At 48.3% G+C, this 13,653-nt stretch overlaps 1 protein-coding gene across 4 annotated transcripts in view; it reads right to left on the bottom strand.

Moving 5' to 3' along the window:
- The window catches only part of Kit (KIT proto-oncogene receptor tyrosine kinase), an 81,736-nt gene extending 74,538 nt beyond the window's left edge, over positions 1 to 7,198 (bottom strand). The window contains exon 1 of one of the 4 annotated variants that reach the window (NM_001122733.1): positions 7,067 to 7,198. In NM_001122733.1, coding sequence (NP_001116205.1) covers positions 7,067 to 7,133 — 67 coding nt within the window. In that variant the 5' untranslated portion in view covers positions 7,134 to 7,198. Of the gene's footprint in view, positions 1 to 6,119; positions 6,443 to 7,066 lie in introns of those variants that run through there. The other 3 variants (NM_021099.3, XM_017320687.2, XM_030254169.1) reach the window with 3 other exon arrangements.
- Positions 7,199 to 13,653: the final 6,455 nt, after the last annotated feature.

Raw genomic sequence — 13,653 nt, 5'->3', positions numbered from 1 at the left:
TGAGGATGGATCTCTCTAGACCTCAGACTTCCTCCGTTCCCTTATCTTGGCACTCCACTCACTTCGAGGCACGGTTTGCTCCGTGGTTAGATGACCGACCCCCAACAGATCAATAACCTATTTTTAGGCTGTGGCTTCCTCACTGGCTGTTTTCCATGGAGCCAAAGACCTATGAGTCTTCACACTACATCTGAGAAACACCACACAGCCAACCAAGGGAGGAAACAAACATAGCCAGCTATTTTCCCATTTCCAAACTACATTACAAGGATTGCAGACCATAAAAGGGACATCAAGCCAAACTGAATTAGGCGGGATAGGACCATATCAAAATGACATCTGGCTTTCCTCCTATCTCCTGCAGAGATTAACCAACCATGGTAGTCTTTTTCAGCCCACAATTAAAAAAATTTTTTTTCAAAAAAAAAAAATCCCAGTTTTCTTCTGAAGCAATGAAGCCACTGGCAACTAGTACCATTCTTGTCAGAGACTATAAATACTTGAAGACTAACGGCCACTAAACCAACCTTCCTCCCCTTATCATCGCCAGGACTAATAAATCCAATTTCTTTACATTGCCTTCAAAGGACTTGCTTTCCCAAACTGCTCATCAGCTCTGTGTCAGTGTCTACGCCCAAAACACCCGTTTTATTCCTGCCTCCACTGGACAGTTCCTTTCGTGACATCTCTCTTTCTCTCATACGACCGGGACACACTTAACACAAGAGTTCTCTATAATCCCCCAAATCCTCTCATAATAGCGTTGAGTCAGAGCTTGGGACTTTGGGGTTTCATTTATTTCTTACATGGACCTGACCCAAAAAAGAATTTCATTGACAGCAAGCTTTGTGTCTGTGAAATTGAGTCTGAGTTAAATGTAACCCAAGCCCAGTGGGGCCCAGTAGTACCTTGCTCTTTCCCTCAAAGAGCCTCGTCTCACTCTCAGCCTGCCCTGTGACCCCTACCCGCCACCATCCACCACTACTCCCAGGGACCTACACCAGCTGAACCCCAGTTCTCCTTCCCTTCTAGGTGCATGGCAGGTCGTGCAAACTGCATGCCCTTGGGTCTCTCGGGCTTTCTCTCTCATTTCCAGAGTACAGCTAACGGACAGGGCTTCCCATCCTTTGTCCGGTACCACTAAGAGTACAAATGAGTTGTCCTTCTGTGCTCTTTCCCACGAGCACGCGCCTCACATTCTGAGGTGAGACACCCGTTCTATAATAGCCCTCCAAAGCATCCCCTTGAAAGATCAATCACAGTCTCCAGAAGTTAGAGCTAGCCCAAGTGCCCACCAGCTGTGGACAGAGAAACAACCGACATACAACAGAAGGAAAACTATTCAGCCTTGAAAGGAGGGAACCCTGGCCAGGTCTGGTGGCACATGCATGTCCTCCTGGCACTAGAGAGACAGGCAGGACTATTAGGAGTTAAGTTGGTTTGGTCAACATGGCAAAACCTGTCTCAAAAACTACAAATAAACATGACATTCTGGCCTTACACCCACAGAAGACCCCCGAAAACGCTACGGTACTAAAATAAGCCAACCAGAAGAAGGCAACCATTGTGGGGTCTACTTAGACCAGACACACAGAACAGTCCAGCCAGGGGGTGGGTGAGGAGTTCTCTAATAGGCACAACATTTCAGTTTTGCAAGATGAAGTGATAATGCTAGTTTCATAACAATGTGAGTGTACTAACTACCCTGAACTGTGCATTCCAAAAAGTTAAAGGGGCCGATTTTAGGATAAACACATTTTAGTTAAAAATCAAAAAACGAACTAACAACAACAGCAACAAAACCCTCTGCCTTCATCTTGACCTCCTATCATAAAGATAGCCCACGTTTTGGAGCAGGTCATGGCTTTGCTCCACACTGCGCTTAATTGGACAGAAGGCAAAGCAGGTGGCTCCAACTGGTGACCTTGTTCCCAGTCAAGTCCACCTTGGCCTGGCCTTCAAGGCCTTCTTCACAATCTGGACCAAGCTCAACCCTAAGTAAACGCCCTCCCTCCCCATTCCTTGAGGCTAATCTAATCTGGGGCCACATTTCTACCTTCTTATCCTCCATTTCCTTAACCTTCAGCCATCTGACCAGACCAAAGACTAGATGTTCCTCAAGATCTGCACATCTCACGCAGTCTCCCTTAACTCTTCCAACTATCACAGCGGCAGATGTTCGCTCCCCTTCTGTGAGGTGCGTGCTGTCTTATCTCAAAGTAAGACCTCCTGTGCGGGTGTCTACTGTCCCCTAGTCTCTGCTAATACCGCCCAACTAGACTTGAGGCTCCTCTCTTTAAAAATGCTACCATCCCTCACCCCCGTGCATATGCACCCCCCCAGTGTCCCTCCCACCCTCCTATCTGCTGTCCCTGTGAGGCCCCAGCAGGGGATTGATAAACTTCGTTAAACTGATATACAGTGTTTGCTAGCCTTGCCTGTGCTTAAAGCTTGGTCCAGAGAGTGGCAGAGCCGTTAAGGCAGTGGTTTCCAGCCTGCTGTGGGTCAGAACCCAGCCAAGGGCAAGTTCGTGAGGGTCCTGTACTCCTGGGGAAGTAGTCCAGGAAAACCCCTCCAATTCTGTGTCTGCGAAGCCACTTATGTCTAATAAAAGGCCCCTGGGACCAGAGGAGGGGTTTGCCTGGATTCTTGATCCCCAAACTTTTATCCCAAACTCTGCCCTTTGGTGGGAAGTCAAATAAGGGGATGCTAACTACAGAGGTAGGGAAGGCAGCACGCATCAGCAGATTTTTTTTTAAAAACCTAGTCATCGAGGCATAAATTTCATCTTAATACCAAAAACAAAAAAGCCAAAAAGTACAAGCTGTGTAATCTTCTTTTAGACCACTTGTGGTTTTTTTCTCTAAGAGACTAAGCTGAAAGAGGGTGATAAAATCCAAGTGCGCTGGAGACCACCCACTTCCTCTGAGGGGCTCCCGCACTAAGCGCACCTCACACAGAACCTCCAGCAATCACCCCCCAGCTTCTGCACCCTGACCCCCTTCCCCCTTATACAGATGTGGAAAGCGACCCTCAGGAGGGTTAAACATCTGGTCCCTGATCACATAGTCAGTAAGTGGGATTCTGGGATTAGAACTCACAGATGTTAATTCCAGAAACCAAGCTCTTAACTCCGATGCCACCTGCCCTAAATAGTAATCAAACTTAGTTACATTCTGTAGACCGGCTGGAAGCCTAGCCGTCAAGTTGTACACGGGAGCACGTGCCACAGCCAAGAGGGAACCGGAAGCATGGGATAGGTGGAGAAATGATCAGGTCGGAACACTCAGTAGGCACCGTCTCCCGTGTTTTCTAGAAGCATCCAGTCAGTCGAACAAGCATGCCCACGAGCTGGCTACTGACTTCAAACAACTTTCTTTCTCAGAGACTGAAGTCGGATGATGGCTCACACATCCATCCCCCCAAACAGCCAGCAATCTGAGCCAGGGGGCCAGTCTTGCTCCCAGGTCTCTCTCTCTCTCTCCTACGTTTTTTTTTTTTTTTTCAACAAGAGCCTTGCTGGATTAATTAGCCCTCCATTCCAATGTCTCCCTCCCACTGGCAACTTCCTTCCAAGCTCTGCTTGCCCCGTGAAAATACCGACTGGTGCTGTTGAAGCTGCATATGAAATTTTGCATACTTGGATCCCGATAAATGTCTTTTAATCCCACTTTTGGAAAAGTTACCACACATGACTACAGCACTTTCCACACCCCAGCCTGCCAACTCTTGAACCTAATTCATTCTGGAGAAAGGAGACTGTGCTCTTGCCACCTAGATCCAGCTAAGAATTGCTCTGGACAGCAGCATGGCTGGTTTGGCTCATTTCCTCGCGCCCTTTCTTTAATCGGCTGGAGGATCCTGGAGGAAATGACTCAAGACTCCTAAGAGTAACTTCTAAGGACTGTCAACAACAGTGGCAAAAACCCATGACCAAAACAACATCTGCAACTTCAGTGAGCGACAGGGAAGCCCACAAAACACTCCTGATGAGAGTCTCCTCTGGGACTGCGGTGAGTGGTCACTGTATTTCACCGTACTTGGTCACACGGTAAACAGCCACTGAGATCACCAGCCAGTTATCAGGGACACATATATAATGCTGTAGTCCTTGCTATTTGAGGGGGGCTGGGAATGGTTTTCAACTTCATTTTAGAGATAACTTATCTTCCCTTTTCCCCACCAAAACCTTCATGATAGTCTTAAACACCCCTACCCAAACTATACAGTAGTGGATCCTCATAGCAAATTAACCCACTCAAATTGAAAAGACCAAAATGTGCTAAGACAGGTCACCTGAAGTCCTCTTAGCCAAAGCAGCAGTCCTGGGCCCCCAGAACCTCTAACAGGATGGACTTATAGTAACCACTCATTAAATACTTTTGTCTTACTTTACATCAGATTCTGGTGAGTTGTATAATGGATGCACAGTTGGGCACACGGAGCTGAGCTCCGGTTCCTTCACTGGCTGTTTTGGGCAAGTGACTTATTCTCCAATTGGAAAACAATGGTGGAATAGGAATAGACACTGTAGTGGTCTAACCTCCTGGGCCCCTGAGTACAGAAATGGCAGGCAAAGCCCTCAGTATGGGGAGCCTTGCAGACATTTACTGATTGTGAAGCCCCAAGTATGCACAAAACACATCCATGATATGATATTTAAAGCACAGTAGGAAGAGTGTTGCAAAAGCATGGCATACATGATTTATAACGTCATACGAATGTGTGGATGGATGGGGAGAGCCCAGAATGGGGGAGACGTGGAATTATTGAGGATCTCTTCAAGGAACTATCAGATTATCTCCAGCAGGATCGTAAGCCAGAATGCCAGGTGCGTGAATGACCATGAATGACTAGGGACTTGCACCTGCAGGAACAGGGGGTGTGGGGAGGGGGAGGAGGTCTGATTCACTGTTCTAGGACCATCCTGTTGAGCTGTAAACCCACTGTGAATGCCCCGGAAGGAGGGGTTACTGCAGAGCAGGCACTGGTTAGCCCTCCAAAGGTTACAGCATAAACAAAAACACAAAACTGCTTCCTGCAAAGCCTGGAGCAAAACCGTAACACACACACACACACACACACACACACACACACACCCCAAAAGGCCCTTAGACAAGAAAGCTGCTTTCTGAAATTGTGAACTCCTCAGATCCTTCGTGATGCAAATGTCTTCAAGTACCTTCCGTGGAAACCAAAGTCCCCCCCAACACACACCCACTCCCAATTTAAATGACCGCCCAAGGGCACAAAACCAAGGAGGCAGAATGGCTGAAAAGGAGGCCTGAAACGGGAGAGACAGAGAAAGGAATTACAACACACCCTGTGCCAGGAATCAGACCTTCAAATTCCCTCTGCCAAAAAGTTATTGGCCAGAGCAGACTAATCAGGGGGAAAATGCAAACCATTGACTCGTTTCTGTTTTCAAAAGGGAACTGTGATCTTTGTGGCGTTCCACCTTGCTCTAAAGCAGAACAAGGTGGAAAACGTAAAAGATCACTGGGGTCATTTTCAGCTAAGTGGTCAAATATGCCTAGGAATCTGAACACTCATTTGTGACCCTTGGTGACCCCTCTTCTGTGCGCGCAGAGGTCCAGATGCAAGACTTCCCCCACAAAAAAAAAGCCCTCTCCCAGCCTTTCAAAAGCATCTAGGGAGTGAGATCTGGAAAACGCAGTCAGCGGTGGGCTCAAAACAGGTCACAGAGATGCTGGCCATCTGACGCCTTATTGCAGCGTGCAGATTGTCTCTAGCCTATAGCATCAAGGTAACCTAAAAGGGTTTCTGGTTTTTGTTTTGAAAATGACCTAGGAGGGAGCAGGGCTTCAGGACTAAGCAGGCAACCTGCACGGGCAGTGCACCAGCGACACCTGGCAAAAAAAGGGGCAGGGCTGAGGAGCTCCGGAACCTTAAGATCTTGAGACCCAAGTTACCCTGCAAAAGGTAACAAGATTTTCCCAACAGCTTGAAGAAACAAATGCTATTTGCAGAAAGCTTACCCCTTCTCCCCCACCCCCTAGCCTCCCCAGGCAGCCCTGAGTATGGCTATCACGTGGGAGAGGGTTTCTGGATCTCGGGATTCCCCTCCAAAAAAAAAAAAAAAAAAAAAAAACGGCCACCTGCGATTACAAGTCGCATACACTGAAACCAGAGGTTTCCAAAGCTGGGGAGAACTGACTCGGTCCTGGTCCAGCGCGCACGAGGTGGCAAGAACAGCTGCGTCCCCGCACGCAGTCCCTGATTCCCAGAAGCTGGCGACCAACGTAGGCTACAGCAGCTCCCTGGCGCGTGGCAGCAACGAACACCGTGCGGCTGCAGAGAGGGGCGAGCCCCTAGCACGAGATTTACAAAAGGAAAAAGTCTGCAACCTAGCGGCTGCTCGCCACACGCCCGGCTCAAGTTGTCCCCATAGCCGCCACCTACAGGCTCGTGGGGTCCCGCCCCAGAGCCTCACGCCGCGTGCTCCCCGTGCAAAAAACGGAGTTGGGTGGGGGCAAGCAAGCCCGAGATTCGTCTCCTCGGGTGGCGCCGCGCACGATGAGAGCGGCTGCAGTTGCGTCCCCAGCACTGTGCACAAAGAGCGCCCGAGGTGGGGAAGCAGCGGCCGCAAGAAAAGGCTCTCCAACTTTGCCCGGCGTGTGTCCGGGACCCGTGGGCTGGTTGTCCCAGGCGTCGGTCACCCACGCGCAACTTTTAACAAAAAGGAAGCCGTGGCCGCACCTCGCTCGGAGAGAGGACGCTCTCGGTGCGAAGCCCGAGGCCGCCCGCCCCTGCCACCCGCGCGCAGTCGGCACAAAAGCATCACCAAACTCGCCCGCAGCCTGCAGCTCGCTGCCTGGGTTCCCAGAAGACCCTCGGCCCCGGGTCTCCACCACCCGGGCTGAGGTCTCTCAGCTCAGGTGAGCGAGGCGGGCCACCAGAGTCCCGCGGCCGCCTACCACCTTCGAGGTGGTAGGCATGGGAAAAGCCAACAGCTACCACTCCGGACGCACCCAGGTGGCACCCCTCCCGGACCCGGGCTGCGCCCACAGAGGGTGCAGTCCTCTTGTCTGCCGCTCTTTCCCACCTGTCTGGCCACGGAGCAGGACCAACAGGACGCAGAGCAGATCCCAGGCGCCGCGAGCGCCTCTCATCGCGGTGGCTGCGCTAGACTCTGAGCTCCTCTCTCTGCTACAGCTCTCGCCCAAGTGCACCGAGCGCGGCAAAGCCGAGCCCCCAGAGCCACTAGCGGCGCGCGACAGCCCCTCCTCCAGCCCTCCTCCCAGCTCGTGGCCACGCCCCTCCCTTCTCCCGCCCGGGTCGCACTCCCTCCCGCTGCCTAGTGCCCGGGGCTCTCGGGCTGCAATAAGCTGATCCCGGGGGCGCTGTGCCCTCTAAGACCAGGAGCCCCCACAGGCCCTCCACCCTGGATCCTCTTCCTCCTAGCACTCTCCCTCCATCGGTGGTCCTTCAGTCCAGGCGGCTGGCTGGCCACGCAGGTGCTGCCCGCGCTTTGTGAAGCCCAGCGCCACGAGCGCATTAGGTACGGGCCAGCCACCTGGCAGGTGCTCCCTAGACAATAAAGGACAACCACCGGTCCCTCCAGCAAGCTCCGGAGCGGGGAGAATATATTCGGCTTATGGTGGAGGTGTTACTAGTCGGGATTGCCGGGCGAAGGGATTAGGAAACTGGGTCCCCAACATTTATTTCTGTTCCTGTTGGTAGAGGAGGACGGATCGTGGCACCCCTGACCTCAGTAAAAGACCGAGCCCACGTTTAAGTAATTTTTCATGCTCAGTTTCTCCACCTGCTGCGAAACCTGTAAGAATACAGCTGATTTCTATTGGCCAGCGTGGACCTCCACCCAGCCAAGCTCCTGCTGAGACTTGTGGAAACTGGGCCAGTGGACTACAGAGGCATCCTGTGAAGGAGTTAGCTTTGAAACTCGGTTTTTAAAACCTATTTGCATTTGGGTGCCTTTTCTCTTGTGTTAATTATTTTTTTAATCTCACCCTCAACACCCCCCCCCCGCCCCATCCCCTCTGAGTCCCCCTTTCCCCAACTCGATCCGACTGTGGTCTGCCTTAGGAGCAAGATAAAAGCAAAATAATTTCCTTTTAAAGTTTTTTTTTAATGTGTATGAGTGTTTTACTTACATGAATATGTGTGTGTGCCACGTGTGTGACTAGTGCCCAGGGAGGTCAGAAGGATGTCAGATCTCCTGAAACTAGAGTTACGGATGCTTGTGTATCATCTTGTGGGTGCCTGGAGCCCAACTACTCTTGTTCTTTGTTTGTTTCTTTGTTTGTTTGTTTGTTTGTTTCGAGACAGGGTTACTGGCTGTCCTGGAACTCACTTTGTAGACCAGGCTGCCTCGAACTCAGAAATTCGCCTGCCTCTGCCTCCCAAGTGCTGGGATTAAAGTCATGCGCCAACTTTCTTGTTCTTAACTAATTGACCCAACTCTCCAACTCCTAAAGTAATTCTCTTAAGACAATTTCTACCTAGGGACATTTCACAGTCACTGTGGCTATCCGGGGGTGGACAGTAACAATCTGGGTTTTTATAGTATCCGGGTCTACAGTTAACGTTATGAAGTAGAGAAGATAAACGTTTGTTTTGGGGGTTCTTTAAGTCCCAAGATTGTACACTTAATAGTGTTTAAGTGTGAGACCTCAAACCAATATTTTTTCTGGTATCGTTTCCCCACATATTTTTTTATAATTTGTTTACTTATTTATTATTTGTTTATTGAAGGTGCTTCATGTGGGTGTCAGAGAACAACTTTGAAGAGTGTGTTCTTTCTCTCCACTGTATAGGTCCTGGGACTCAGGCACCTTCCAGCTTGGTAGCAAGAGCCCTAGACGGTCCAAATGAGTGGTCTCACTGGCATCCTGACAAATGGATTAAACAGCCCTACAGAATGCTTAAAAGTGTAAACTAGGGCAGACACACACCACCACAAAAATGTAATAAATTGGAAGGTAGGTAGATAGGTGGGTGGATGGATGGATAGATGGATGAGTAGATAAATAGATAGATGGATGGATAGATAATACAAATAATATTTTTAAGAATGGAAAAATAAAAGGGAGATAATCACTGGGGAAAATAACAATTTAAATACACATGGCCTCATTGAGTATCATCAAGAATAATATATCACTTCCCAGCTTTCTGACATCATTTAATATTGAAGCCATCCTTTCGGATATTGACAGGCTTAAGAAAATTCATTTTCCAAACTATTCACTTAAAATGTGTCAGTACTAGAGAATGATCAAATGACCCAGGTATATAACTGCCTCTCCTGACACCACTTAATGTGTCCCTTCCTTAAAAAGTGCACTTTGGAGCACCTTCAGGCCAGCAAGGAGGAGCGAGGCACTGTTAGTAGATGTGGCCCCGTGCTCACCATCCGTGGGATCTGAGATGGGAGCCCTGCCCAGCATCCTTGTAACCAGTTCTGGTCATGCAGTTGCAGAGGGGCATCGAGCTACACTTTCCTCTTGGGTTGACAGACGTAAGTGATAGCACTCAATACTCCTAAACTTCTAGGATCTTGACTTACTTCTAAATCCATCTTGTGTTAAGAAAAAAAAAAAAGCTACTATGAGACTATGAGTTAAAAGATTAACATTATGCCTGAGAGAGGAAAAATTACATTTTTTCTTGTTCAATCAACTGACATTGGAGAAGATAGCATCTCCAGAAGTGTGTTGAAAAGGAAACCATATTGCAATTTAATTCCAGGCAAGAAATTTCTGTTCGGAAAAAAAATAAAAGCAGAGTAGGGAATTATACTGTTCTAAATTGTCATCAGCGTTTACCACTCAACAAACATTATTGAATGCCCAGGACTTGCCAGTAGGCACCAAGGCCTACACACAAATTAATAAGACAAGATCCCCGCCTGTAGGAATTCACCATGTGATGGGGAAAACAGCCGTTCTGATAAGAGGCAATAACATCTGAGAATAGAACTCATGTTGAGCCAGGACACTCCACAGGCCATATTGGCTAGTAGAATATTGAAATCTTATTGCACTGATTTGTTTTTAAAAGCCACCCCCTAAGCACATTCCTAAGTGGCCCCGTGTTCCAACCCACTCCTGAGACACCCACCTCACATCTCCTTAGAGCCAGCAATTACAGGTTGAACGCTGCGCACAGCAGAGAGCCTCCAGGACCTGTGCTTTTAGGGTTGTTAGCTATTTTCAATAGGACCCCCTGCCTGCTTTGTACTGCAAGAAGACATGTGCAAGGTGCTATTAGTGCAGGGCTATGGGAATGAACCACGTTACAGATAAGCACTGTCCAACTGAACATTTTCAAAGATGGAACTGTTTTCTCTCTCAGGGAGAACGGATGGGCCAGTTCTGTACTATATTTTGTGATAACCCTAGATGCTGTCGTGATTGTGTTTTATGTGTTTTTCTGTCCTTTGTCATTATTTTAGTGAGGGGCTGTTGAGTGCCAAATTGTAGCAATATATTGCAAACTGACTTAAACAAGCAAAAAAAGAAAGCAGCGTTTTGGGGTGCTTACCCCTGAATGGCTCAAGGATGCTTTCATTGCACATTCTCCTGCATCCGAGAACTCAAAGCTGTCAGGATTTGAATGGGAATGGTGGTGACGACAGTGGGGTGTGTGTGTGTGTGTGTGTGTGTGTGTGTGTGTGTGTGTGTTGGATGTGAATAGGTTTCCCCCTCCATCTCCAGCCTTCATGGACACCTGCTTTGTGTTGCTCTGTTGGTGTTGTGTGCTCAAGCAGCTAGGCTTCCAGCATCCTACTGCCAACAGAGCACAGCTCTTCTGTCCCATCAGCCTCTTCTATAAAAGCAGTGATAGAGCTTCACTTACTGGTCTTAGGTCACTTGCTCATCAGTAAAAGACATCCATTGAAGCTGGATGTGGTGGCAGTACTTGGGAGACAGAGGCTTGCAGATTTCTGTGAGTTCAAGGCCAGCCTGGTCTGTGTAGTGAGTTTCATGTCAGCTAGGGAGATATAGGAAGACCCTATGTCAAAAAAAGAAAGCAGTGATTGGCTAGATGTGTTTCATATACCCATCCTCCAAAGGAGTTGGGGTCGGAGGTCAACTTCACCTATATTCTATAATCCAAAATAGTGAAGGATATGTGTCCAAAGGAAGATGTAAGTTTTTCACTAGAAAGATAAATAATGCTGCACAGAAAGATCAAAAGACATTTGAACCCAGCATGGTGGCACACATCTTTAATCCCAGACCACAGAAGGCAGAGGCAGACCAATCTGTGAGTTCGAGTCCAGCCTGGTCTACATAGGAATTATAGGCCAGCCAAGGCTACATAGCAAGAAACTTTTGTTGTTATTGCATTGTTGTTGTTAACTATAGTCTCACACAACCAAAATTTCTAAGTTGACTTCACTATGCAGCTGAGGATGGCTTTGAACTCCTGATCCTTCTGCCTCTGCCTCACAAGTGCTGGCGCTACAGGCGATGTGCCACGGCCAGCTTTTTGCTTTTAATCGTTTGGATTCTAAAAGTAAGGACATTTATTGTAGATGATTTAGGAAATACCAACAATCAAAAGGAACAAAATGAAAATCAATCAAGTTGTCAACATCAAATAGCTCATTTTAATGTCCCTCCCAACCCCCCATCTTTTCTCTGAACATGGGTGAGGTTTTTCTCTTTGTATGATTTAAGATTGTACTACATTAGTTTATTTTTAACCCATGTTTTTTGTAAGTAATATGAATGTTGCTCCACATCACTTAGGACTCTGTTCTATGGCTGTACCATAATTCTGAGCACTTTAAATATCTCTGAATGTTTTAAATAGATTTTACTTTATGCCTATGGGTGCTTTGCCTGTTTCTATGTCTGTGCAATGCTTGTGTGCATAGCGCACCTGGAGGTGGGCGGGGGGGGGGCGGGCAGGGGTGGGGGGAATCCTCTGAAACTAGAGTTACAGACTGTTGGGAACTGCTAGCGGCTCTGGAAGAGCAGCTGATCTATGCTCTCCTTAGTGAGCTATCTCTACAGTCCTCGTTCGTGCATTTCTTTTTCAGTGTTTTTAGCCACCATGAAATACTTGCTCATGAACATCCTGGTGAGGATTGCTTGCCTCTGAGTATTTATCTAGGTTAGTTCCTAGAAGTGAAGTGAAGAAGTTACGTTTCCAGAAACTTTGGGAGAATCCCCTTGTAGTCACCTGATGATACCAGGGAAACTGGGATCTCTTCTAACGGTTCTTAGTTTCCGTTGATAAAAGAATTTAAGAGCAGGCTCAAAGGGAAGCTTTTAGACACTATTATTAGAGTTTAAAAGAACCCCCGACCCCACTCCTCTTGCTCCACACAACCACCCACCCCCAGCCCTGAGAGAGACCAGCGGTAAATCTCGGCAGCTGTAAAAATGAAAAGCAGAAGAAAAAAGTCAACGTGGAGAGATCAGCACATGGCCGCAGGGTAGGGAGTGGGTCTTGAGAGAGCATGAAGCCCAAAGTGCTGGGGAAAGCATTCTTAGGACAGAGGTAGAAATAAGAAAAAGAAAACGTGGTGCTTTTCTGGCCTACTTATGAAGTCACATATCAGTGATCCTCTACAGACTGAGTCAGAGAATCCTGGGAAGGAAAAGTCCATTACTTTACTAAAGGATAATTAGTCTGCCTATCTCTGTAGCATGGCTTAAGGCAAACGCATCTTCCTAGGGGCGGTCCCACCTTCCTGTGTGCTGGCCCCTTAGCTCGATCATTAACCCTGCTCAACGGAGAAGCCAGAGAGGGTTTTTTGTTTGTTTGTTTGTTTGTTTGTTTTGGTCTTCCAGACCGGAAGTGTTCCTAACGGACCTTTAATGCTGCCGCGCCACTTACAGCGCCAGTGTAAGCCCATTCAACTTTGTTGTTAAGTAGTCCTTGCTTTATCAACGGTCATCTGAAAATCTTCTATCCGTGAAGTTAAGGACGTGCATATATGACGCACACTGAGACACCAGGCTCACAAGGGCACCTCATGGCTTGTGAGACCAGTCTCGTCTGCGGCTTCCATTCGGTGTCTCTTCGGTGTGCCAGATGTACTGTATGAGGTCCGTAGAAAACGAAGCCCAAGGAAACTTGGAGGCTGAAGCCCTCATGGAACTCCCAGTGAAAGAAGAGAACCACGTGGGCGTGGCAAGGACCACATTGATAGTGTTTTCTAAAAGTTACTCACTGCGTGATGAAGCCCAAGGAGCACCTAAATCATACACGCGGCGACCCCAAGAGGCGTCCTCAGAGAGGTGGCCATTAGATTCTGCAGGACCAAGAAGATGACAAGGGGAAAGAGAGGAAGGAGACTGACTGGGCAAACGACGAGAAGTACCTACCCCCAACCCCCCTCAGAGAGCTTGAGACAAGAAACTGGCTTTCAGAATGTGAAGAACAAGAGCGACAGCTAATGGACTCTAAAGTAGCCAGATGGGGTAAGATCTTGAAAACAGTGAGGAAGGATGAGTTAAAAGATGAGGAAGCTCGGTAGGAAGAGCAGGGTGGGAAGAGTCACGCATCTAGCCAAACACGAAGGCCTGGAGCTCCACACTAGAGCAGTCACAGAGAGGCCGTTGCAGCCTGGATCTGGCTGAGCTTAGTCCATTGCAAGTGTGTGACAAGGAACGCAGAGGGCAGATGTGGTCTCCTAAGGGAGTTGCCCAC

The sequence above is a fragment of the Mus musculus genome, chromosome 5 (assembly GCF_000001635.26).
Source record: "Mus musculus strain C57BL/6J chromosome 5, GRCm38.p6 C57BL/6J".
NCBI lineage: Eukaryota > Metazoa > Chordata > Mammalia > Rodentia > Muridae > Mus > Mus musculus.
Note: the sequence above shows the minus strand (reverse complement) of the source record. Positions and strands in the feature narration are given on the sequence as shown.